The sequence below is a fragment of the Urocitellus parryii genome, chromosome 6 (genome assembly GCF_045843805.1).
Source record: "Urocitellus parryii isolate mUroPar1 chromosome 6, mUroPar1.hap1, whole genome shotgun sequence".
Taxonomy (NCBI): domain Eukaryota; kingdom Metazoa; phylum Chordata; class Mammalia; order Rodentia; family Sciuridae; genus Urocitellus; species Urocitellus parryii.
Window position 1 is genome coordinate 16,579,376 of NC_135536.1, and position 26,605 is coordinate 16,605,980.

A 26,605-nucleotide genomic window follows, 5' to 3' on the forward strand; every position below is an offset into this window, starting at 1 on the left:
TATGCCTGGTTCCACTGAGTGTGTAAGAGGAAACCAAGTGAGTAAGGCACCTGCCCCCAGGGAGCTGATAGTCTACTGGGGAAGCTGCTGGGATGATGGCTACTCAGAGCAAATAGAAATAATATACTTACAATCAGGGTGCCTGGGGTAGAGGATGATGGAGAAGACCTATGTGTTGGTCAAGGTTCTCCAGAGAAAGGAACAAATAAGATATGTATTTATCATATATATTTTATGTGTGTATGTGTGTGTGTGTGTGTGATACATATATATTTGATATATATACACACAAATATAGATATCAAATAAGATATATATATCATATATGTGTATTTTTATATATATCAAACAAATAGGATATATATAATATATATATATATATTTATCTCATATATCACATCATATATGAATCTTATATATATGTATATAGAGAGAGACAGAAGGAAGGAGGGGGAGAAAGAGGGAGGAAGAGAGAAAGAAAGAGATGTCTTCTAGGAAGTTGTCCCTCCTCACCACATCATCATGGAGGTGAGCAGCTCCCAAGATCTGCAGAGTGAGTCAGCAAGCTGGAGACCCAGGAGAGCTGATGACTTGGTTCCTGTTGGAAGGCCACCAGGCTTAAGATCCGTGAACAGCCAACACTTCAGTTGCAGTTGGAAGGCAGGAAGAAGTCTCTCTTACTCGGGAGAAGGTCAGCTTCTTGTTCTGTTCAGGCCTCCAACTGCTTGGATGTGGCCACTCCCGTGAGGGAGGGAAGTCTGCTTTAGTCATTCTGCTGATTCAAGTGTAAATCTCCTCCACAAGCAAAGACCCTCACGGGAACACCCAGGATGACATTTGATCAAATATCTGGGCATCCTGTGGCCCAGTCAAGTTAATATAAAATCACCCAGGCTATTTAGATGGGCCAGAAAAGACCTCCCTGATATGGTCATATTTCAACTGAGACCTAAAAGTAGGAAGAAGCTGGCCTTGGGAGGATTGAGAAGGACTACCAGAAAGAGAGGAACTAAATGGGAGCTGAGTGAAGGCTGGGAGGCAGAGGGCAGGGGTGTATGTGGGTTGGAACTAGAGAGGCAGGCAGAGGCCCTGTGGTCAGACCTTGGAAGCCATGGTAAGGGGCGTGCATTCTATTCTAGATGCAGTTATGGGAGGCCCTGAAGCAGGGAGGGCTGTGAGATGAGTGGTGTTTTAAAAAGACTTTTCTGACTGCTGTGTGGAGGAGAATGGATGAGGAGGGGTCCCAAGGACGCGAGGACAGCTGTGAGGCACCTGTGGCTAAGCCTCCAGAGAGATGGTAGCCTGGACTGAGGGTAGTGGTAGTGAGATGGAGGGCAGTGGGCTGTTTCTGGATGACACAACTATGTCGGGGGGGGGGGGGCAGAGGGAAGGGGACAGACAGTAAGGTTGGCTCTTAGGATCTGGCCTTTTTGGCTCGAGCACATTGGTGGCTGTTAGGCTCTAGAGAGACACGCAGACCCATGTTTATAGCGCGATTCCCAACAGCCAAGTTATGGAGCCAGCCCAGGCGTCCGCCAGCAGATGGATGCATAAAGAAACTGCGGTACATGTACACAATGGATTTTCATTCAGCCATAAAGAAAGAGAGTGAAATGATGCCATTTGCAGGAAAATGGATGGAACTGGGAGAGCATGGAAGTGTTGAGCAAAATCAGCCAGACTCAGGAAGACGGACATCATCTATTTTCTCTGTCTGTGGAAGCTAGAGAGGAAAAAAAAAAAAGCAAAAAGGTACCTCATGAAAATAGAAAGGAGACCATTAGGGTAGAAGAAGGGGATTAGCGGGGAGGAAGGATGGGAGGAGGTAAGTGGGAGTGAAATTGATCATGGTATGTTTTGTGCCTATGCCAGTAGGGCACAATGAACCCCCTATTCTGTATAATGTATATGGACCAATGAAAACCATGAAACATTGGTTGGCGGTTAATATCATCTGGAAGATAAGCCCTTGGTGGGGTAGGCCATCCAGTACAACTTAGACTTTATAATTTGAGATACCATTGAGGTATCTCAATGTGAGGCTGGAGGTCCAGGGACCTTTTAGATCTGGGCATAAAAATCTGGTGTGGAGAATTATCCAAGACAAGGAGAAGCAGATAGAGAGCTTATTGGAGGAAGATAGGCTGCAAATAAGCAGCAGGGACCCAACTAAGACATCTGCCATGAACTTAGAGAGGGTCTGGGCTTATGTGCTCTGCTGAGTTCTTTGTGTGCCTTTAGTGGGCTTTCTGCTAGGAGTGGTTTATGATAAATGAGGGGCGATGGACAGATTCCTGTGTCTTGCCCGTCATGCTTATTGGGCAGGTGCCAGATCCTCCTTCCCAGGTTTTAAATTTGGATGCACAACATGCAGGTAATAAGTATGAGGTCTTACGTCGGGGAGTCTTCCTTCTAGGTCAGATTTGGGGGTCTCTGCAGTGCTCCTCAGGATGGTCAAGCTATCTTCTTGAAAAACAGGGTCTTGCTGTTTACATTTTGGGGACGTTAACAGAAACAGGATGGGATGAAAGGGAGGTTCTTAGGCTCACATCAGCTCTGCTGATTGAGGTGAGGTGAGGCGTGAGACGGGTCCCTTATCTACTCCTCCTCAGGTGGTATACATTTTATAATCCCGGCCCTCAAAGAAATTACCCAGGGAGAGCGTGTCATGCCAAAGGAGTCCAGGAATCAATTCATGGAAACCCAGTGTTTGGGAGGGAGGAGAATCATTTGCAGAGTAGATCCAAAAAGTCCAAACCAGAGAGGATGGAGGGAAATCTAGAGCGTGAAGACACAGAGGCTGAGAGTGGGGAGCATTTTTGAGATGGTGTGAGGTCTTCTTGTGGAATGCTGTTGACAAACAATTCACATGTGCCCACAGTGGTGATGGCCCTTTGGCTTGGCAATGTAAAGGTCATGGAGATCCAGAGGAGAGCAGTTTGGTGGAGTGGACAGGAGTGGAAGCCTTGTTATTTTATATATGTTTGGGATTAGTATCACCCAGGGTCTTAGTCTATTTTCTGATACTGTAACAGAATACCACAGACTGGATAATTTATAAAGAAAAGAATTTATTTTCCAAAGTTTTGGGGGCTGGAAAGTCCAAGATCAAGGTGCTGGCATCTGGTGAGAAAGAGGAAGGGAGAAAGAGAGAGAGAGAGAATGAGTCAGTCAGAGACCAAGTATCTATAGCTCATCTTGGGACTGATAAGAGATTGTCGGTACATTTTAGCCAACTCATGCATATACACAAAATAGACATAAGGGTGAATAAGAGAATTAGCATGTGCAGCAGTGTATCATCTACTAATAAAATTAAACTGGTATATGTTGCTGTTTCATTAATTAGTGGAAGGGACACATTCACTCTGGAGGAATTTATTTACTTAATAATGGTACCTTGTACTTATCAATTACAACAGTTGTCTGATAACATTTCTTTAATTAAAATGTGTGAGTTAGACCAAACTGACTTTTATAAAAACCCACTCTTGCAAGAAGCCAACTCCTAGGATAGTGACGTTAATCTACCCTCCAGGGCAGAGCTCTTGTGGCCCATGTACCTTTTGTTTCTTGGTGCTGGGGTGGAACCCAGGGCTTCATTCATGCCAAGCACATCCTCCACCATTGAACTAAACCCTTGACCTCAGATCACCTCTTATGGACCCCACTTCTCAACATTGTTGGGTTGGGAATTAGGTTTCCAACACATAAAGCTTGGGGGACACATTCAAACCACGTCACCCAGTTTAGTACTTCACTTTTTGGCTGGTTGTTTGGGTGGTTGACGATTGTGTTTTTTTTTTTTCCTCTCCCTAACTTAGATCTGGTAGATAAAATACTAGATCCTCAATAAATTTGATTTTCATTTAAAAAAGGCTTTTAAGGATTAAGTATGCCCCATGGAATGTTGGGGAAATGCTTATACTTTAAAAGATGTTGTTGTTTATCTGAAGTTCAAATTTAACTGAGGCTCTTGTACCTTTGCTGGCCAAATCTGATGGCATACGTCGAACTGTTCACTTTAAACAGATTAGAACGGTGAATTTTATGTTCTGTGCATTTTAACACACACAGACAAATGGGGAAACTCTAGCTTAACTAAACTCTTTCATCTAGAAGCTATCACGTGGTCTACTTCTAGGATTAGCCACCAGGGCGATTGAGGGAAGCCAGTCTTTTGGGAAGGTGTTTCTGGTGATGTAGTTAATTTTTCCATTGAATTCTTAGTGCACCTCATAGCACTGAGCACAATAATCGATCTGTGTCAAATACTAATTTGATAGAAACTGCTTGTGTACTGGGTAAAAAAAAAAAAAAATCAGGGAATATTGATCTCTGATTGGAAAGGAGAAATGAACTACCCTCGTACCTGTGGCCCAACTTAGAGAAGTGTGAAATGGGCCTCGTGTGGATGTTCTCAATGAGTTGGGAGGCGAGGCACTTCCGCATGTGTGGAATCAAGTATTTACTCTGTGTGCCCGTGGTGCAAATGGCTTTGCTAAGCTCAGTGCCTCTCATTTATGGCAGCTTAAGCACAACTGGCTTCCTGGGGGCCATTAATCATCTTTAAATAGTAGGGAACTCTTGGAAATGACCACAAAGTCCGCTACAGCCAGGCTGAGTAGCTCGTTTGCTGATTTAATTGTTCATACCAATTTCCATGCCTTTCTCTCTCTCCTCCTTTCTATGAGATGGAGGAACTGGAACCACAAGACGATTTCAAATGACCTCTTCAGAGGCAATCTCAAGGAAATTAAGTATGGGTTGAATTGAAAGCATACGATGAATTAAATATCAGCTAGGATTTTCTGGGAAGACTTTGCTCCTTGGCTGAAACCTGAGAACCCAAAGTTTAGATTTTACTATCTATGAAAATGTTTTTATTTTTTCCCTCTTGTGGTTTCCCCCAGCCTTTGCTATTTACAAGGATTATCCATCGACAGTTAACTGCATTTACATGGCAAGCCGGAGATGGTTCTTCCATTGTACACTGATATATGGAACTCTGCTATGGGCCAGTATTCAATATCTAATTTGTCTTAGATTTTCGAACACGGTCCTGTGGTCCTTATAACTGGGGAGTGTTGGAAGAGAAATATGTTTACAGCAATTGCTTGTGACTTACCTGTTACATAAAGATTTTTGCCTGGGTAGGAGATTTAGGTCTCAGGGTCTATGAGCAGGGACCCTCAAAGAATTGAGCCCTTGACAATGTCACTGGAGCAAACTCCTGCCCTTGTTTGCTTTATGAACTGCTACTTGAGGAGCAGCTTAAGACCCAGCATAGGAGCTTGGCAAACCTCCCTGTGGTCCACATAGGGATGTGTTTGCCCTCTGAAGTTGCAGGATGACTTTTCTAGATCAAGTGTACAGAGCCTTTTCTGCATACCTTGGAAGGCAGGGAACAGTCTGGTCCCTTGTCCCCCACACCCAATTCTTCCATTTCATTTTCATCGACTGGCTCCTGGAGAGCAGGGTCTGCTCATCACTTTTGTATCCCCTGGTTCCTGAAGCACAATAGTTACTTGGCAAACATTTGTCAAATTCCTTTTCTTGAACTTTAATGGAGCACTTAGTTCATGCAGTACACTAGGATTGGGATTGTGGAGGATTCAGAAAGAGATGAAAGGGTGAAACTTAAAGGGCATCTCCAGGAGTTTCCTAACAGGAGGAATTGCTAGTAAGGACGAACATTTTGAGAGTGGAATGAAGTGTTGGTCAGCAGCTTTTTGGAGCTGAAAATTGCCCTGGAGCCTGATTCAGCCCTGCACTTTCCCAGGCAGAGCTGACTGATCATTCAATCCCATTTTAACCCCCAACCTAGGTGTTGCTGGCTATCCAGCTATCCATTTTATTGAAGGGAGTCCACTTCTCCAAAATTTCAGCAAGTCTGTTGACTCCTTGAAGATGGTTAATATTTCAAAACACTTTTCAGCCTTCAAATGAATGGATTTGTACATTCCCTACGTCACTGTCTCCTCAGCCTCACGGGGGTATTCTTTTCCCTTTTAGGTTGCTCTCTTCCTCCAACCCGCTCACTCCCAGCTTCTGATAGCTGCATTTGCAGTAAATCATGGAAATCTTGCTGATGTCAGCAGCACTGATGTGCATTTAGAGGAGCCACTTTAGAGGAAATTACCCAGAGGGCGATGCTGAAATGCAGAGCTGTTTTGTAGGGTATTTTGTACAAACTGTCTTCTCCCTTTGACGGATCTTGTTTATTTTTGCGACTTGGTAGGCTCAGTAAAAGAAGAACCATCTACATTTTTTTTCCATTTGATTTTTTTTTTGGGGGGGGAGGGTAGGAGGTTGTAGCAACTGTGAAATGAGCTAGGAGCACTGAGCAGCTTTGTTGGCAAACAGAGGTGGCTGAGAGTCTGCTTGCGAAGCAGAATGTGCTGGGGCTCTTGAGCCTCTGTCTCTGTGGCCCAAGGAGGAGGACAACAGGGAAGGCACACCTCATTCTATGTCAACGGCTTAGTCTTAAAAACATGCAAACCTAAACCAAAGCCCGTTTCAGATGCACACAGAGTGGTGATGTTTAAATGCTTTCTACAGAAAGCCCTTTTGGAAAGTAAATGTCTGTCACGTAGAATAGGAGTTCTGGATGTGATTTCAGGTTTGTTCGTAGTGAGTCCCACCTTAATGCCTTCGTGACATTTATCCTGACAGCCATCTCTGGAGACAGGGACAGGAAAATAGGGTAGGACTACTCTGGAGACTGAGGACCAGTTGAAGAAGGAAACCGTGGGTTTAAGGTGACAGCAATCCCCTAGGCTGCTCCATTTCTTTAGCAACCTGGATGTGGACTCTAAGCAGAGAGAAGGGATAACAGAGAGGGTGGGACCTCCTGGCAGCTCCAGAAAGAGACAGAAGGGGAGAGAGCTGGGTCTGTTAGCTACCATTAGGGTAGAAGAAGAGGATGAGGGGAAGGAAGGATGGGAGGAGGTAAGGGGAGTCAGCCCAGACCCTCCCTCTTTAACACGTCTTTCTCTCCATCCATCATGGGATCTGTAGATTTTTCTTCCTTAGTACCCCTTGTGATTACCCACATCGAGGCCCTCATCATCTCCTCCAGTAAATTCCTGGCTACGCTCCCTTCTGATGGCCTCTCACTTTGCCAGTCGGCTTCTGGCTGTGGCTGGAGTCAGTTTTCCAAACCCAAATCTGATCCCAGGCTCTTCTCTCTGTGTTGGCCTTAATGGGTTCCCACACTCATTAATAAGGCTGACAAACTCCCCAGGCTCCCCGACGCCTGGGTCTTTACCTGTTGACCCTTTGGCAGGTCTGCCCTCCTCCCTGTGCCGTCTGACAGACACCAAACCCTCATCTGCTATATCACGGGCTCCCTGTCTGGGAAGCCTTTTCTGATCTTCTTTGTGGTAGAGTCAACCGCTCCTTATTCATGTCTGTCGATACCCCAGGTCTCTGTCCAGCATGGCATTTGCTCACAGGTAGAATTTGTTGTGAGGATCTCATGGTGGTCGCTGCCCCCGGATGATGTGGATCGCTCACATTGACCAAGTACGGGCTTAGAACTAGACCCTGAGCAACGATTCCTCATCGCATGCATCTTCCCACCAGTGCTGCTCCTTCTGTACCTTTCCAAGAGGATGGGAAGGTAAAGCCAGTGAGGGGACTTCTGCTCTCTTCTCTCCCTAATGGTTCCTGGGAAGAATGGGGTCACAATGGAGCTTAAACCTGTGGTTGCGGTGAACTGGAGGACCCCTGAAACTCCCCAACTCCCGAAGAGTGTCACTCTCTGGGCTCCATCTGCTGGTGGAGAGGATCCTGACTTTGCACCATGCCCTTGATCTACAAATACAAGACACCCTCTTCTTGTGTCAGGAGATCAAAAGAAACCATTTGCTTGCTACTCCTGATATTGGAAGTGGCTGGTGCTTTGAGTCCCAAATGAACCCAGGTCCTTTCTATTTTCCTCATGTTGGACCAATGATGGGACACGGCAAGAAAAGCCCTTTAATCTCTGAGGTTCTCAAATCCAAGGTGACACAGTTTGGCCCTGGTCAGAGGGACTCAAGAATGGCAGACAGTAAGGAAATTTTCCCTGTCTGCTAGCAGAGAGGTGACTCACCATTCATGGTTTGGAACACTCAATGGATTTTTTTTTTAATCTAACAAGGATTTTGTACCTATAAATAAAAGAAAACCTTCTATCCCTTCATAAAGAGAAGAAGAAAGCCCAGATCTGAGTGTTTGGGTCCTTTCTAGCATTTGTACACACCATGAAGAGCTCTCCTTGGGCTGTTCATTTTCTGAGAAGTTGAACACCCTGACTCTGGATATCTGTCTCTGGAAAAAACCACAGTAGTCCTGGGGCTGACTCTAGCTGATAGAGGAGCTGCAGCCACAGTTTCTTTGGGTCAAGTGTGTGAACTTAATATCATAAATGTTGACCTGAGACACATGTATGAAGGGATAAATGGACCAAGTCAGCAATGGACCAGACTGTCACGAGGAGCCTCCTAGTTGTAGGTACTCCATGAAGCTCCATCGTGAGGCAGAGAAAAAGGACATATGATCATCCTGGAGAGGGGCAGCCATGGGGGACTTCTTGGAGGTGGTGACCGTGAGGAGACTTGGCTAAAATGAGAGAGTCAGGAGGAGAAAGGGATCTGGGAATAGAGTTGTTTCTCCAGGACAGCCCAGAGGCCGGCGTTGTTAGTGGCTCAGCATTTGTAGCCTGGGTGCCACAGGGTTTGATTGGGGCAAAGGTTGCTTGTGGGGGTGTGTCAGTGGGTGAGTCTGGGGAGATAGGAGGGTGCCAGGTCCTGGAAGGGAGACTCTTGGAGCAAGCCACGGAGCCTGACCTTTATCCTGAATCGTGGGTGCCTTCAGGATCTGAGGCACTGGCCAGCGATCCGATTCACCCCAGAGAGCTCCAGGTGGCTGGGATGTGCAGCATGGATTTAGGGGGCCCAGGACCGGAGGCTGTTGCAGTGATTCAGGTGAGAGAAGTGGAAGGTCTCATCAAGGAGAGGTGGAAGGACAGATGGGAGACAGGAGCAGCCTGTTCTTAGCTTTCTTGTCCTCCCGTTCAGCCTGGAGCCTTTCACTCAGTCCTGGAGGGTCCCGGTCATCCTACGGTATCTCGGTTTCTTCCATCCAGAAGCAAAGTTTCCAAGAGGGCTGGGAGGAGAGAGCAATGCCCAGCCCCCCGGGACAGCCTTCCTTCCTGGGGCCTTGGGGAATAGGGCTTGCTCATTTAGTTTGTGGAGCTAAGACTTGCTGCCTTTCTTGCAGGGACGAACTTGATCATTGAAGGCACGGTGGGGGGGGTGCCACAGGGGGATAGGAACAGTGGGATTTGGCTGTTGGGGTATCTGGACTCAGCAGGCAAACACTCTGCTCTGACCGCTGTGGTGACAGCTGCAGGCATCTGTGGTCCCCTCTGAGGTGGGGCTGTGTGCTGTCATCTCTCCTGCCCTCTTCCTGACTCCCTCTTCCCCAGGCTGGTGGGGAACTCTAGGCAAGCCTTAAAGTGGGGCTGTTGGAAAGCACTGAGACACATCAACGCAGGTGGCTATGGAAGGATTCCAGAGCTGGGGCTGGGTAGGAGGTGACAGGCGGGGTACTCCCTGCCTCCTGCCCCTGCATCTGCAGTCACAGTTGTCCTTTTCCTGGGTCAATAGGCAAAGTCATGTGGCTGTGTGACAGTGGCACCTCTGAGGTGGCTGCATTTCAGGTTTCCAGGAGACCCTGAATCCTTTGGATGCCATGTGTTTAGGGCAGCTCAGGGTTAGGTGTCTGAAGACAGATTCAAGCATGCCACCGCTCGCCCACTGACTTCTGAAAAGTGATTCAAGGTCTCAATTTCTTTACTCATGAAGGAGGGCAGATAATGGTCCCTGCCTTCCACCCATGGTTGTGTGTGAAAAGAACGGGTTCCTGCATTAAGAGCTTTGTCAATTCTCCCACTAACTCTGAAGGCAGGGATGTGTCACTCATTTACAACCGCCCAGTGCCAAACACGGTGACAGGCAAACTCAAAGGTTTGCTGATTGAATACATGAACTAACGATGCAGTGGAGTCTAGGGAGCATGGGAAAATCTGAAGAATGTAGAATTACTAAGAATTGGTTGAACCATGAAAAAGCTGATTTCCACGTCTACCCCCATATCCACCCATATTTAGGTAAAAGGGAAATGTACTAATACGTGTGAGGAAACATTTAAAAATGACCAATAACTGAAGAGCATTGTCTTCCACTCTACCACTGAGCTACATCCTCAGCCCCAATATTGCCTTTCTTGTCAATTCTCTGCAGTCATTTTTCTGCTAAATATTTTTCTGTTGGAACTGTGAGGTATTCTAGGCTATTACTTTTTATGATGCACCCATTATTGATATGTTCTTTGGAAAAGAACTCTATCACCACTAGGAAATGAAGTAGTTGACCTCATAGACTAGGAAATGCTATAATGCCAGTCTGAAACAAATGCCCTTCCCCCTTGCTTCCTACTGTCCTGTTCCTAATGACACACAGGAGAACGGACTTTGAAGTCAGAGTATTCCAATTTTAACCCTGTGGTTCCACTACTTTCTGGGTATTGACCTTGGCTTAGTCATTTAACCTGCCTGGGTCTCAGTTTCTGTACCTGTGCAGTGGGGCTGGGTGGTGACAGTGAGCAGGTGCCTGCAGGATTCCATGAGAAGGAGTGTCAGTGACCTAGAGCCACCGCTGCTGCTGTGAAATCCATTGTTGGAACTAGGTGTGGTGGCACATGCCTATGTAATCCCAGTAACAGTCGAGGATGAGATATTGTTTCAAATTAAAATAATTTAAAAAGCTGGGGGTATAGCTCAGTGGTAGAGCACTTCTTGGTCCAGTCCCCAATACTACACATGAAAGGGGGGCAGAGTAAATCTATTGCTGGGTTTGCCTGGTAGGTCATGTCCTAAGGGCTCCATAGGCTGAGTTACAAGAAGGATGTCCTAGGAGACCCAGGGCTCGTGGCTCAAGGCTCCTTGATAACATTTCTGAACCTTCCTTAGAGTGCAGGTGATGCGGGACACTTACATTCCTCTCTCGTCCCCTTTCTTCACTCAGGGGCAGCCTGACATAGTGTCTCATGACCCTTCTGGCCTTGCTGACTTCCTCTCATTTTCTCTCACATAGACATTTCCCCTAATAAAACCCATGCTCATTTAATCCCTTCTCAACATCTGCTTCTGGGAGGACCCGGATGCACACAGTGTGATAATCCTTCATGGTGAGGTCCAAAGGCAGCTATATCAGCAAAGCATTTATCAGAGTGACAGGCACAGGTAAGTGCTCCCTGTGTGGCAGGGGCTCCTGCCACCTTAGCAACTGTCACCACCATCACCGTCATGTGTCTAATTTTGCTTCTTCAATTGCACCAGGCACAAAGACCTCCAGAGGCTCATCCCAGATCACAGGACAATTTTGTTAGTGGGAGAACAACTATGGTTCCTGAGGAGAAGAAATGGACTGATTAAAACACCCTTTGGAAGTTTTTTAAGTTTTTCCCATTTAAGGAGTTTGTCCAAATTCCTTTCCAGCCCTCAAAAAGTGCACTCCTATATGCTAAAGAGGCTAACTTCATCTTTGGTCAAATGCACAAAAGGTTTTGCAGTGTCCTCAGGTCCCTGCCAGTACTCCTGACTTCTACAAATATGCTCCCGTCAGTAAACCCAGCAACTTATTTGCTGTTCGTGACAATCCTCAGGATAAAAACAACAAGAAAACCGCATTTATTACTCACATCGCACAGATAAGCAAACAGAGGAGCCCAGTGACCATTTCAAGGTCAGCCAGTCACTGAGAGGTTTGGGATTGAAGTTCTAGTTTTTGCTCCAGTGCTTTGGAAACTAAGGAGTTGCTGGATTCCGTCCAAACTCTCTCCTAGGGACATTCTCCTAGCAAGCAGGCACCAGGAACTGGCCTAAAAAGACCTTTCTCAAGCCCAATTCTGCTCAGCCTCGGGGACACTAGAAGCTCGGGAGATGAGTGATAGAGATCAGTGAAGGGGACTCAGCTCCAACTAGCCTTTATGGTCAGGCCATCCTTGGTCACCTGATAAGACTTTATTCCAATTTTAGTTACCTGGTACTGTAGAGTGTGTTCCCTAAATGGACTGTCACCACCCCAAAGCTGGGGGGAACTGTGACTTATTTCCATTCAATCAGTGTCATATAAATGCTTCCTATTGAGGGTAGTGGCAATTCAGGGCGGCATGTAGTCGGAAGGAGTAATCAACATCAATAACAACAGAAAATAAACATTTGCTGTTTAACATTGGCTTGGCCAGGCCCTGTGCCAAGAAGTGGAGATCGGTGATTAAAAGATGAGCTTTCTGACTCCAAGAGGTTGATAGGCTAGTGGGGGAGACGCTCAGGCCAAATCTGCCAGGAGGTGTCCAGGAGGACCACCTGGAGGAGGCCAGCATCGAGGAGGATGGGGGTTGGCCAGGCAGATGAGGGTGGGGAGGAGGCTCCTGACTGTGAGAACCTCTGAAGAGGGGTGGTGGTGCGAACAGAGCACTGCTGTGTTTGAGGCCTGCTGTTCCGTGCCGCTGGACCGTCAAGTTGCTTTCTATCTGACAGTTCTCATTGGCATTGTATGTGTGGTTCAGCTACGCCAATAGTCCTTCCTTCACTTAGTCAGTCATCATTGATTGGCTGCCCACTGTGTGCCAGGTATCATGCAGAACACTGGGGATTCAGAGGTGAGGGGTGGACACAGTGCCTGTCTTCATGGAACGTTCAGTCTAATGAATTTTCTGAAAAAGTGACCGGACTCCATCAGTAACATAGTGCAGTGAGCTCTAGGCAAGGGGGACCTAATCTAATGGAGGGTGTATTAGTTTCCTGTGGCTGCTGTAACAAATTGCCACAAACTTCAGGGCCTCAAACAAGCACTAATTAATAATAATATGGTTCTGGAAGTCAAAAGTTCAAAATCAGTTTTACTGGGCAAGGTATAAGGCTGAATCTTTATGGAGGTGTTAGGGGAGAATCTTTTCCTTGGGTTTTCCAGTTACAGAGGGACCGAATCCCTTGGTTTGTGGTCACATCACTCCCATATCTGTTTCTTCCTTCACGTCTCCTTCTTTGTGATCTTCTTGTGATTATATTGGGCTCACCTTAATCCACCATAATCTCCTCATCTCAAAATCTTTAATTTACCCACATCTGCAGAGTGTCTGTTGCTATGTAAGGTAACAATCACGAGTTCTGGGGGTTGCCTGGGGGTACCTTGGAGACTATCCTTCCAGTTGCCACAGAGTGGTGGTGATTCTAATTTATACATAGTTCAATCTGAGATCCTAGAGAATTTTGCATTCATGTTAAACCCCAGGGAAATTTAGCATTGAATGACTCTATTGTAAAGAATCATATACAGTAAAAGATCGATGTTCAGCCTAGTTTCCAAAGAGAAAAACTGAATTTGAGGGTCTAGGATGAGAGGCAGATTTAGATTCTTCAAGCGGTCCTGCCAACAGCCAGGTGTTGGTAGGATCATTGATATTTTGAACTAGGAGTGAGATTCTGGCTCTTTGATTCACCTTGACTTCCCCAGTGCAGAGATCGGGCAGTTCAGCCCCGCTGGAGTGGATCATTGGCCTCACTTAGGTTTGCCGTCTCCTAATACCTTGTTTACATAACAGCCAGGTTGCACCACCGCAGAGGCCATGATAACAATTAGAATAATAAGGGACGACCGAATGGAAGTGCCACGATGGGTCACTGCTGTACAAGATTTCCGCAATGCACAGCAGCACTCTGTGGGGGACACTACCTTGAACTCTCTGTTGTTGCAGAAGAGCCACCAGCTTAACGTATTTATTTCCAAGGTAATGAAATTGCCGTCACAGAGAACCAGGGACCTTAGAGAATTCCTTGTGTTCTGAAAACCAGGGAAAATTTCCTTTTCAGTGACTTCTTATTGGAAGACAATAGAAGCCAAATCCTATTACTAACAGATCAGGGACAGTTACATCTAAGTAAGCCATTTCATTTTCTATTAGGAAATACTTTTGGGATTGATTTTATTCTTATGATTTTTGTCACAAAGCTACACTAATTAACATAAATCATTGCCTTTGTTTCCACCCGTCATTCTGGCCACCTATCTTTTTCTTTATCTTCATTACTGCTGGTCTTCATAAACCCAAACCTTCCTTTCTGTGTCTGATTTTTGACTCTCTTTGCATCTAGCAAGATCACCCTACGTGGGTGACGAGCCAGTCTTTTATTAGTCATCGATGTTCATCTCCTCTCTGTACTTGTACTTGGATAGACTAGCTGGGTATCCCTCTCCTGTTTAATTTTCTCCAGTTGAATGCTATGCCTGTTTTTCAAAGATGTTTATTTTTTGGCGTTTCTTACACATTGTTTAAACAAGGAAGCTAGGGGAGGAGATGAATCATAAATAACAGGGAAGTGGTTTTCCAATTTGGATGCTTGCAGAAAAATATAAGCATTTCAAAATTCAATTAATAATTCTTTTTTTTTTTTTGTCTTCAAAATTAGGACTCCTGGTGGTCCTTTGTAAGAACTCAAAATGGGTACCTAGCAAGGGATCAAATTCCCTACCTGCAGCCTCGGTGAACCAGTTTTTAATCCCCACATTTGAGAGCTGGCTTAAGGAGGACATCTGTGCTTTGTTGCTGACAAGTTTTGTGCTTTGTGATCATAAACAACACTCTCTTTCCCCCTCACCCCACCCTCAGTGGCCGTTCCTGCAGCAGCCCCGCCGGTGTGTCAGCCCAAGAGCACCACTAACGGGCACCAACCCCACCCGGCTCCTCGCCTCTCCATTTCCTCCCGCGCCACGGTGGTAGCCAGAATGGAAGGCGCCTCCCAGGGGGGCCTGCAGACCGTCATGAAGTGGAAGACCGTGGTTGCCATCTTTGTGGTCGTGGTGGTCTACCTCGTCACGGGAGGTCTCGTCTTCCGGGCACTGGAGCAGCCCTTTGAGAGCAGCCAGAAGAACACCATCGCCCTGGAGAAGGCGGAATTCCTGCGGGATCACGTCTGCGTGACTCCCCAGGAGCTGGAGACGTTGATCCAGGTAAGCAGGGCGCAATCCAAGCATGGAGCCACCTGTGGGGAGGGATGGCAGTGTTGATTTTGTCTTGATCTGTCACTGAGTTTTGCTTGGGTGGCCATGCTCCTGGTGGTCAGGGAAGTCCTCTCTGGGTGGCAACATTTGGCACCAGAGAGTGACACCTGTGACAATGTGTGACAAGAGAGACCACGAGTACAAGGGCCCTGATGTGGGAGCAAGCTGTGCCTTATGTCACCCGACTTTGGATCTGGTGGCCAGATGCAGCAGCAGGAGAAAGGGCTTTGGATGTTCCAGTTCAAGTCCACCCATAGGTGTTGATGAATGTCATGGATCTGAACTCTGAGAGATGCTGGGATAAGACGGTGCCCTAGAAGCCAAAGAAAGGAGAATTTTAAATAAGCAGGGATGCATTAACCTATCCAAGGCCTCCAGGTGTGTGGGTGAGGGAGCTGTTGTAGGCTTGAGAGTCATTTCAGTGGTTTCTGGGCGAGGAAATAATAATGATCACAGTAACAGTAATGGTCAACCTTGCTGCTTTTGGACACGTTTGAGGTGTCAGGTGCTAAGGCCTTTACGGACCCCGGGGTATTAGTGAGAAGAGATCCTGAGAACATGAAGGCAAAGAACTTGGGGTGGAACCTGAAGAAGCAAGAGGACACCCATAAGGGTGGGGTGGGCTTGGCAGGGTGGGCTGTGGAGGTGAAGGGCTGAGGGTCACCCAGGGTGGTAAGCTGGGGAGGATTGGAACAGGAGGCTTGAGGAGTCTGGGAGGCCTGAGAGTTTGGAAAGTCTGGCTCAGAGCTCCGTGCAGGGCTCTGCCTTGGAGGTGAAGGTCAGCTGCCCAATGTCAAGGTTAACCTTTCCTCTTTTAGACACCCTCCTGAACCATCGAGAGAGGGAGGTGGTGGAAGGCAGTGACTTTCATGGAAGCAGGGGACAGTCTCATCCTTCTGGGGCTTCTTAGGTTTGGAAGGCAGGAAGATGGAAAAGACAGCTTCCACATTTTTTTTTTTTTTTTTTTTAGAGAGAGAGAGAGAGAGAGAGAGAGAGAGAGAGAGAGAGAGAGAGAGAGAATTTTTTTGTGTGTGTGTGTGTGTAGATGGACACAACACAATACCTTTATTTTTATGTGGTGCTGAGGGTCCCGCCAGTGCTAGGGGAGCGCTCTACCGCTGAGCCACAATCCCAGCCCAAGTTTCCACATGCTTTATGAGTCTGGGAGTCACACACATTAAATTCTAATGGCTGGGCTGGGACTGTGGCTCAGGTAGATAGAGTGCTTGCCTAGCATGGGTGAGGCACTGGGTTTGACCCTCAGCACCACATTAAATAAATAAATAAACAAATAAACAAATAAATAAAATAAAGGTATAAAAAATTCTACAGCCTAGTATTGTGTAGGGTCAACATGTCTGGGCTGACTCATGATTTATGTATTTATTTCAAATGACCCTGATGAGGCAGGGGAATTTGTATGCTACTTATGGCCTGGAACCTTCATAATCATATTCATATTCTTTTAAATTTGATTTTTCTTTTTTGGTACCAGGGATTGAACCCAGGGGCACTTAACCACTGAGTCACATCCCCAGCCCTTTTGATATTTTATTCTGAGACAGGGTCTCACTAAGTTATTTAGGGCCTTGCTAAATTGCTGAGGCTGGCTTTGAACTTTCGATCCTCTTGCCTCAGCCTCCCAAGTAGCTGGGTTTACAGACATGCATCACTGTGCCTGGCTTAAATTAGTCTTGATAATCTGACTTGCCTCTTTAATAATCAGAACTATAAATCCTTCCACCCCAGGTATAAATAGGATTTCATAACTCTACATTGCTTTGTGTTTTATTGCTGCCCATTAGATAAATGCTTTTGGTGTGAGGTATCAGAGTATATATCTAACATTAGTGATGTCACTGAGCTTATTCATGCATTTACTGATTATTTCAGTAATTATTTGTTACCTGTTCCTTGACCCCATCCTTTCTGAAAGAGCTCAGGGCCAGAGCAAAGGATAGTTGTGGTGGGGGGAGTGTGGATGTACTAATTATGGTGCTGCCACTAAGGCATAGGTGTGTGCCATGTGCCTGGCTTGTTCCAGTCTTTTTTACTATTTTTATGTATATTTTAGTTGTTGATGGACCTTTATTTTGTTTATTTATTTATATGTGGTGCTGAGAATCGAACCCAGTGCCTCACACATGCTAGGCAAGCACTCTACCACTGAGCCATAACCCCAGCCCCTTTCCCAGTTTAAAAAAAATCTGCCATAATTCAAATAATGCAGACATGGTTATACTCTCAGAAAGATTAAAACTTTATTAACATGTATTAACTGTTCACACCAATGGGGTTCAGTGTGATAGTTCCATACATGCATATGGCACACATGAATCATATCTGACCTCCTTACCCCATCTCTCCCTTTCTAGTCTCCACTATTCTGCTTTTGAGTTGAGTTTTTCAATTTCCACATAATGAGAGAATATGTGGTGCTTGTCTTCCTGTATCTGGTTTATTTCACTTAACATAATTTTCTCTAGTTCCATGCATTGTGCCACAAGTGACAGGGTATTATTCTTCTTTATGGCTATACAATGCTCTATTGCATGTATTATATATACACATACACATATATAATACATGCAATGTATATGTATACATGTATATCTATACATGCATACATATATTTATGTTTATCACATATATATACATATATCTATATCACAGATATATGTATGTGATTAAGTATATATATGATATTGACATGTGATATATATGTATGTAGGTATGTACATATATGATATGTATACATATACACATACATATGAGTATATATTATATCACATATATGATATATCACATTTTCTATATCCATTCATCTGTTGACTGGCTTCTATTTTAATTCTGTATTTAGCTATTGTGAATAGTAAGTAAGTACTATGTGGGGATACAGGGATGTCTTTGGTATGCTGATTTCAATTCCATTGGATCTGTGCTCAGAATGGAATAGATGGATCATATGGTAGATCTGTTTTTAGTTTTTTGAGGAATCTCCATCCTGATTTCCATAATGGCTATAGTAATTTACATTCTCACCAACAGTATAGAATAGTCCCTTTTCTTCCACATTCTTGCCAGCATTTTTTTATAATAACTATTCTAACTGATTGAGATGGTATCTCATTGTAGTTTTGATTTGCATTTCCCTGATGGCTAATGATATTGAGCATTTTCTCATATATGTGTTGGTTATTTGTATCTTTTCTTTTGAGAAGTGTTTATTCAGATAATTAGCCCATTTTAAAATTGGATTACTGATTTTTCTTAAGTTTTTTTTGAGTTCTTATACATTAATCCTCTTTCAGATAAATAATTGGCAGATATTTTCTCCCATTCTGTTGGTTGACTCTTCACTCTGTTGATTGTTTCCTTTGCTGTGCAGAAGCTTCTTAATTTGATGTAATCCCCTTTTTTTGTTAATTCTTACTTTGATTTCCTGAGCTAATGGAGTTCTATCCAGAAAATCATTGCCTATAAAATATCTTGAAGTGTTTTCTTCCAGTAGTATCAGAGTTTCTGGTCTTTTATATTTAGGTATCTGATGCATCTTGAGTTGACTTTTGTATAGGGTGAGAGATAGGGGTCTTTTGCAGGTGAGTATCCAGTTTTCCCAGCACCATTTATTGAAATGGCTGTCCTTTTCTCAATGTATGTTTTTTGGTGCCACTTTCGAGAATCAGCTGGCTGTAGATGTGTGGGTTTATTTCTGGGATCTCTACTCTTTCCCATTGGTCTACCTGTCTGTTTTTATGCCCGTACCATGTTGTTGTTTTGATATTATTCTGAAGTATGTCTTTTTTTTTTGTACCAGGGATTAAACCCAGGGTCACTCAACCACTGAGCCACATTTCCAGCCCATTTTTTATTTTTTATTTTGAGACAGGATCTCGCTAAGTTGTTCAGGGCCTTGCTAAGTTGCTGAGACTGGCTTTGAACTTGTGATCCTCCTGCCTTAGCCTCCTAAGCCACTGGGATTACAGGTTTGCACCACTGTGTCTGGATTGAACTATGTCTTAAAATCAGGCATTATTCTCTTTTCTTAGTATTGCTTTGGTTATTCAGGATCTTTTTTTTAATATGTATATATATGATTTGTAGTATTGTTTTTTCAGGTTTTGTGAAGAACATCGTTGGTGTTTTGATAGGGACTGCATTGAATTTTTGTCTCCTGTTTTGGCCTCAAAGATTGCTCTGAAATGATGAGTGTGTACCTGTGTACATGTGTTTGCACTTAAGATAATTTTATAACAATCCAAGAAAGCAACTTCATTAGGCACCTGCGGTGAGTGAGTGGGGCACCTTACACCCACTATCTCATTTAATCTTTCCACGATGTTTTAAGTTGGTATTATTATCCCCACTTTAGAGGTAAGGAAACTGATAGTACAAGAGGTTGTGTAACTTTTTAACCTCCAGAGTGGCAGAGCTAGGATTGGAAGCAGGGTCTGTCTGACACTACACTGCCTTGTCCATTCAGCCTATGAGCCCTTTATGTAGGATGCTTTATAAAATGCTCAACCTCTCTTAAGCTTTTGTTTTATATTTAATACTTTCCAAGATTTTACTGATCAAAAAATCATTGGTGTTCCTTGTTCCCTAACAGGAAGCATTTCTTGATTTCCCTTTATCCACTGAATGTTCGTCCTGGACCTGGGGCACTTTCAGATCTCCACTATTATGATTTAACAGTTTACCTTATTTTCTTTATCACAATGTAGGTTAAACAGGTTTATTTGCTGCATCTGTGTCAATAAAGAACCAAATTGTTAGTGTTTGCCCTTGCTTTCACACTTATGAACCAGGGAAACATTCTCACTCTTTATGAGTGAGCAGCACTGTGTGTAGTGACCTGGGAAATGGTATTTAAAAATAGTTTGTCTATACCCATTTGGAAGGATTTAAGGGTACTGTGGTCTAAGCTGCAAAAATAATATCACTATATCTTAGCAGAGTCCGAAAGGAGTGACTGTCGGGTAGAAAATGAGATAGATGGTATTTATTTGGTCGTGTCTCTTGTCTGCACTGAGGGAAACCACCATAGAGCTAAGCTGGATAGTGTGCTTCCTATTATTAATAACAAAAACAGAGTAACCAGAGCAGCATGATCCCCACAGAATGCCTGGATAGCTTAGAAGAGCCATAGCTGGTGAGTGATTTTCTGACAAATTAAACCACTTTATGGGGTACCGTGGGACTCCAGAGGAGACTGATGGCTCGCTGTTCCTGAGAGGTGAAAAAAGATAGATGACTGTTCTGGAGGAGACAGCAGCATTCATTTATCCACCCCTGTGCTCATTCCCATGATGCAGGGGATAGACAAGGTGAGAGGCAGACACACCTTGAGTTAGTTAGGTACTAACCTATCTGTGCTCCAGTTTTTTTTTTTTTTTTTTTAGGAGAGAGAGTGAGAGAGGAGAGAGAGAGAGAGAGAGAGAGAGAGAGAGAGAGAGAGAGAGAATTTTTAATATTTATTTTTTAGTTCTTGGCGGACACAACATCTTTGTTGGTATGTGGTGCTGAGGATCGAACCCGGGCCGCACGCATGCCAGGCGAGCGCGCTACCGCTTGAGCCACATCCCCAGCCCTGTGCTCCAGTTTTATCATTGATAAAACGTGAAAACCCCTCCCCTTGGGGTGTTGGAGGGGTACATCCATCATTCACGAGAAGGACTTTGAACCGCGTTGGTACACAGTGAGCACTCAAAATGGGTAACTGTCACTGCTGTGGCCACACTTCTTGTTCTAAACTGTTCGAGGAACTCCAAGTTTCAAGCAGCCATTCCTTACAGGGTTGGGTCGATGGGCTGAGGGTTGCCTGCAGGAGGCATCTGACAGTCTCTGGGACTTTTTTGGGTTGTCACATTGAGTGGTGACTACTGGCCTCAAGAGGAGAGAGGCCAGAGATGCTGCCAAATCTCCTATAATGCATAGCAGGCTCCCCGCCCCCCAAACTATAATTGGCTCCAGCATGTTAATAGGTGGAGAAGCCCTGGAGCAAGAGGCATATCAGTTAGTAATTACAATTCACAGGAATCGTTATTTGAAATATGTGAAAGAACAGGAGCCCCAGCGAGGCCATCAGAGGCCAAGGGATATTTTTGTGGCTGTTTATCTCCTTTAGTCCCTACCTCTGCCCATGAAGAGGGTCTTTGGTGCCCATTTACAGACGAGGAATGCTCAAGGTTAGTAAGTGAAGGATCCAGAATTCACTGCCAGGTGGTCTGACCCTACAGTCCAGGTCGGAACCACCGCATGCTTGAAGAGAAACTGAGATATGGAAGGAGGTTTGTTGGGCAGTCCATGGCTGCAGGGCATCCTGGGGGTTTTCATGAGGCCCCTTGAGGGAGCTGCAGTGGCCAATGTGGCCTGAGCTGAGAGTGATGGGAAGAGGGGGAGGAAGTGAGTCTGGGAAAGGGGTGGGGTCGGATTTGGAAGGTGCCTTGAGAGGCCTGCTGTGGAGTTTGGAAAATGGAAAATCATGGAAGCATCTAAGCAAGGTGGAGACAGGATGGGAAATTCCTACTGGAAAAAAAAACAAAAAACCTTTTAGGTTGGAGGATAGAGCTATTGCAAGAAGACCAGTTAGAGGAATATTGCAACCTCATAGGTGGGAGAGGCTAAAAGGCAGAGAAAGGGCTACGTGAGATAGTCGAGAAAGAAAACTTGAGCATTACTTATTCTGCATTCAGCAAAGACTTCTCGAGTGCCTGCTCTGTGCTCCATACCCCTGACTGTTCAGGCAGAGGCCAAGTAGGCCATGCATAGCCTGCCATAAACACCGGATCCTGGGACTAACCTTTTCATGTTAAATTCTTTCCACTTATGGCTGTGTTACTTGGGTAAGTGTCACTCCTGACCTTGGTACCCCTTTTTAATGTAAAATGGAGATGGTGATAATGGACCATCCTGTGAGAGTGGTCTAAGGTGCGGAGGTGAGGATGGAAGGAAACAGTTCAGTAACCTTCAGGTACACTTGTTAGGGAACAAAGAAACCTGAAATCTAAATTATGTGCATTCTGGAGTTCTCCTAAGGGGACAAAAAGAAGGCTCCTGAAATGCCCTTTGGGACTTCAAATACTAAGTTTTTCAATGGACAGATTTTGCTTGTCTTATTGAAATACAAAGTTCTCTTCACAGAAGTTGCCCCCAGTGCTGGCCTGACTGCTTATACCAAGTTACTCTGTCTCTGGGACTGGAGCCTGATAGCTATTTAACTATAAGAGAGGCCTAAGGATCTTCTATGTAGGGTCAGGCCCCTTTCACCCGAACCCTTCTGAAAAAAGGAGACACTAATCCAATTCTGCTGGGTTGTGTTTGGTGTCCTAGGGGTCCACTTAACTTGAGCCGGGGCTCAGTGTTTAGCACACCCATAGAAGATCCATCCATTAGTGGCATCTTACCAGGGGGACTTCCCAGGGAATTGCTGGAATCGTAAGGAATGTCTATCACTTAGAGACCTGCTTTCCTCTGGGCACTGTCTGCAGGACCCCTGCCCTTTAGCACATTTAGGCTTCAGATAGTCACTATCTTCATCATCATTCCATTTTAGCAAAGAATAAATACATTCTAAGAAGTTCAGTAACTTGTCCAAGGCCACACAGCTAGTAAGCGGCTGGACTGGGATTTGAGTCTGGAGAAGTCAGGCTCCAGAGCCCACCCACCTAACCATTGCTTATTTGCAGCAATGGCGAGTGTTCCCTATGCTTCTTTTGAAAGGTTTTACTCCAAAGAAAAAGACTGGAGGGAGAAGGAGAAGTGACCTGGGAAACCTGGGCTGTCTGACCTGGGGCTCTAGCTCTGCAAGTGTGGACTATTGCTCTTTCAAAGAGGGAAAGGGACATGAGCCTTAGAGTCAGATCCACAGTGCCTCAGCCCACTGAACCTGAGGTTCCCATAATATTTAAGAGACTGGAGAGCCCTTCTCATTGGGATTGCTGGTGACAAAGTGCCCAGCAGAGTACCTTGAATGTTCTGGAATATTCTTTTCTTCCCCTATCTTCTCAGAGTGAATTGCAAGGAATAGAATTGAATAGACAAAGGTAAGCCTCCCTGGAGAACTCGCATTCATTTGGTGGTGAATACAGTGTATTAAATGTGTTTTCGAAGTTACAGTTTCCATGAACTTGATTTGACAGTCCCTGTGTCCTGACAACTTCTTTATCTCCATGCTGTCATCTGAGAAGCTTGGTGCTACTAGCCTTGGAGAGAGTCATGAAGCACTCATCATCTTCTGTAATCCTCAAAGAATAAACTCATAAAGAGTCTTTGCTGGGGATGGGAAAAGAGGGATGCTGCAGCCTTCATGGTGTTGATCTGTAGCAGTCATTTTTCAGAATGTGCCTTCTCAGATGTTTTTGGTCTGGGCTTCCCTGGAGTATGGGCCTTTGGGGGAGATGTCTCTTATCATCTTGTTTAATGAATACTGTTTGGCATCGTTAATTAAGCACCCAGTGTGTAGGCTGAGTGGTACATAGTTTGTATAATATTACTGAGTCTCATGTGACTCTCCCCATTGCCACAAGAGGTGGCCACAGTTACTGCCCCATTTTACAGAGGGTAAAGTTCTCATGCCTTGCTAGTGTCAAATTAGAACTTGAACCTGGATTTCTCTGACTCCAGGGCTCATGCTGTCTTAATTAGATTCTCTCCTTGGCTAGACACCATGGGACTATGGAGTGTGTCCTGAATCAAGGCAAATTCCTCCTCACCAGGGAAAATCCATTCAAATGATAGATGGGGAAGCTCCCCTGTGGGGATTGTACTTGCCTTTTTTTGCCCTTTTTTTTGGTCTTCCTGCTAGATTTGTAGCCTTTCTGACACAGAAAGTGTGTTCATGGATTGTTAGTCTCTGTCACACTGACTCATTTCCAACTCCCTCATGTTTGGGTTCAGGAGGATTTGATTTAAGAGATGGGCAGTTGCATGAGAAGACTGGTTGGGTTCCATGCTGAGGTCCTGGAGGTGGACCTTTGAGGACATAGTGACCAAAGCTGCTATTCTGTGGATAGAGGGAGGGCTGGAGACTGTGAACTGCCAAAACCTTTGTTTCTAGAAGCAGATGCTGGAAAATTTGCACGATCCTTAAACATTTCCCAAGGCTGTAGCATTTACCATCCTCTTCTGCCAAGACCCTCATCACTATCTCACTCATTCATTAATTGATTCATTCTACGAATTTATTGTCTACTGTTTTCTAGACACAGGTTCTGGGTTGTAATGTGAATAAAAGACAGATGTGGTCCTTGCCCTTTTGGAGTTTATAACTAGGATGACTGAACATCCAGTTTTTGTGGTTCTGGAGCAATTGTTAATAATACCTCATTATCTTTCAAAATCATCCTGGTTTCAAAAATAGCATTTACCCTCCTCTTCTGCCAAGACCCACATCACTATCTCACTCATCCTTAATTGATTCATTCTATGAATTTATTGTCTACTGTTTGTAGGCTAATGGAAGAAGCAAACCTTGTGCATATAATCATATAAATGTGTGAATAAAACAGGATGAAAGCTGCAAAGGGGCGGTGGCTAGAGTCATGGGACACCTGAGCAGAACAACTGACTCAGTAGGACAGGAATTCCAGGCAGGGGGATCTGAATGTCAACAGACAGGGGGCAGACCATGTAGGGACTGATTTTGGATTTTATCCTAAGAAGCTACAGTGGTTTCAAGCCTTAGGGTGAAATGATCTTGTCAATGAGCACATTACCATTTTGATCTCCATATATATATAAACCCAAGGCGTAGCAGTGGTGGATACAAGCTGGTTTTAAGTCATTTGTGTCGTTCATTTGTTTAACAACCAAACATTTATTGGATGCTGTAGTTGGCACTCTGATGAGTGTTTTGCTCTGGATTTCTGAACTGGTTTGTCCTCAGTGGAGCTGAAACTCAACTCCTGGGAGTACCCTTCATGGGTCCTCCATGTTGGGTGGAGCCTGCCCCACTTGGCCCCACAGACTAGACATTACTATTTGCCACTACATTTATTAAGACTCTATTGGGTGATCTTCGCTTTTTTCATCTTCCTTCTCCCATGACTGTGAGCTCTCTGTGTCTTATTGATACATCCACATGCCCGGCCCAGGGGCGACTCAATGGAAGAGGCTTAAGTTTTGAGGAATGAAGAAATGGTCCTTTTTATATCTGTTTTGGAGACCAAGAGCCCTTCATTGAGAACTTACACAGGAGCAAAGCTGAAAATTCTTTTGTTTCTATGGAACCGAAATGCCCTTACTTTTTGGTCTGGTTGTTAACAGTACTTCCCTCAGAAGTTTCTGTCTTCTTTATGCATAAGCAGATTCTCTTTGGAGGTATTTATAACTCCCCAAACTTTACATATTTAGGAATGTGGGATTCTAAGGAAAGCAGTCTGTCACTGAGATGGTCATGCATCGGGCCAAGGGAATCCTAGCTGTGACTCCACAGTGCCCATTTCCTGTCCCAGGAGGCCTCTTTCCAAGCAGCTTTTTATGCAGGAAGTTTAGGCAAGATCCCAGGCAGCAGGTGACCTCTGGTGAGTGCAGGTCTGGGTTCTTAGTGCCCAAGGACACAGCTCTGAGGGGCTGAAGCGACTCCTCCTGGCTGTTGCCTTGAAATTAGAGGCTCTGTCTGTCTGTCAGGGAATTGATCGTGTGGAAGATTGTTCAGTGTTTGCAGGATCGGGCCTGCAGCCCTGGGCCTGCCCCTACAGGCTTCCACTTCATTATTATTATTGTTTTTATCCCCAGGGTTGTTGACTCTATAACTCTTTAGTGAAGAAGATTTAAAGCTTTTTTAAGCCAGAGATTAAAGAGCTAATGGAAATTGGCATGCCACTGGAAAATGAATTTTCAAATGAGAACTCACTGTTCCAAACAGCAAAACCCAACAAAACTCCCACAAAAATAAAACCAGACCTCAGAAATGAATGGTACTGTGTCCACATTTCTATACAAATACAATGAAATAACAAGCTTTTGAGGGTGGGTGACTTGTACAACTATTCTTATTACTTATGATCAAATGTATTCATTGAGATAACTCATATTTACTGAATACCTGTCATGAAGCAGGTGCCATATCAGACTCTAGGGTTGACAAAAAATAGCAAAACATGGGAGATGTCATCACCCTGTCCTTCAGGAGATTGCAATAGAGCATTGACTGTGTCACTAACTTTGCAATGTTTACTGCTATGTGTGCTTTATGTACAGTCGCTCTTTCAATCATTACAACAAGTTCCTTTGAAACAGGTGTAAGGAACCAAGGAACAGAGAAATTGAATGACTTGCCCAAGCTTAAGTGAGAGGTAGAACTGAGACCTGGACAAGGCAGTCTGGCTCTGGGTCTATTCTTTTTACTCACGAGGCTCCACTCCTTGGTTTGGAAGACTGACTTGGCTTGCATACAGTCCACCTGTGAGGAGAGTATAGACAGTGAGGCTTGCTTACTGGATTGTTTACCGGTTGTCCCCTGGAGGGACGTGCCTTTGTGTCTTTCCATA

The 26,605-nt window shown here is 44.8% G+C and overlaps 1 protein-coding gene across 1 annotated transcript in view; it reads left to right on the plus strand.

Annotated features, from left to right (window-relative positions):
- Positions 1 to 8,566: 8,566 nt before the first annotated feature.
- Kcnk10 (potassium two pore domain channel subfamily K member 10) overlaps positions 8,567 to 26,605 on the plus strand; it is a 78,968-nt gene continuing 60,929 nt past the window's right edge. The window contains exons 1-3 of the mRNA XM_077800109.1: positions 8,567 to 8,593; positions 8,900 to 8,972; positions 14,722 to 15,062. Coding sequence (XP_077656235.1) covers positions 8,567 to 8,593; positions 8,900 to 8,972; positions 14,722 to 15,062 — 441 coding nt within the window. The remainder of the gene's footprint in view (positions 8,594 to 8,899; positions 8,973 to 14,721; positions 15,063 to 26,605) is intronic.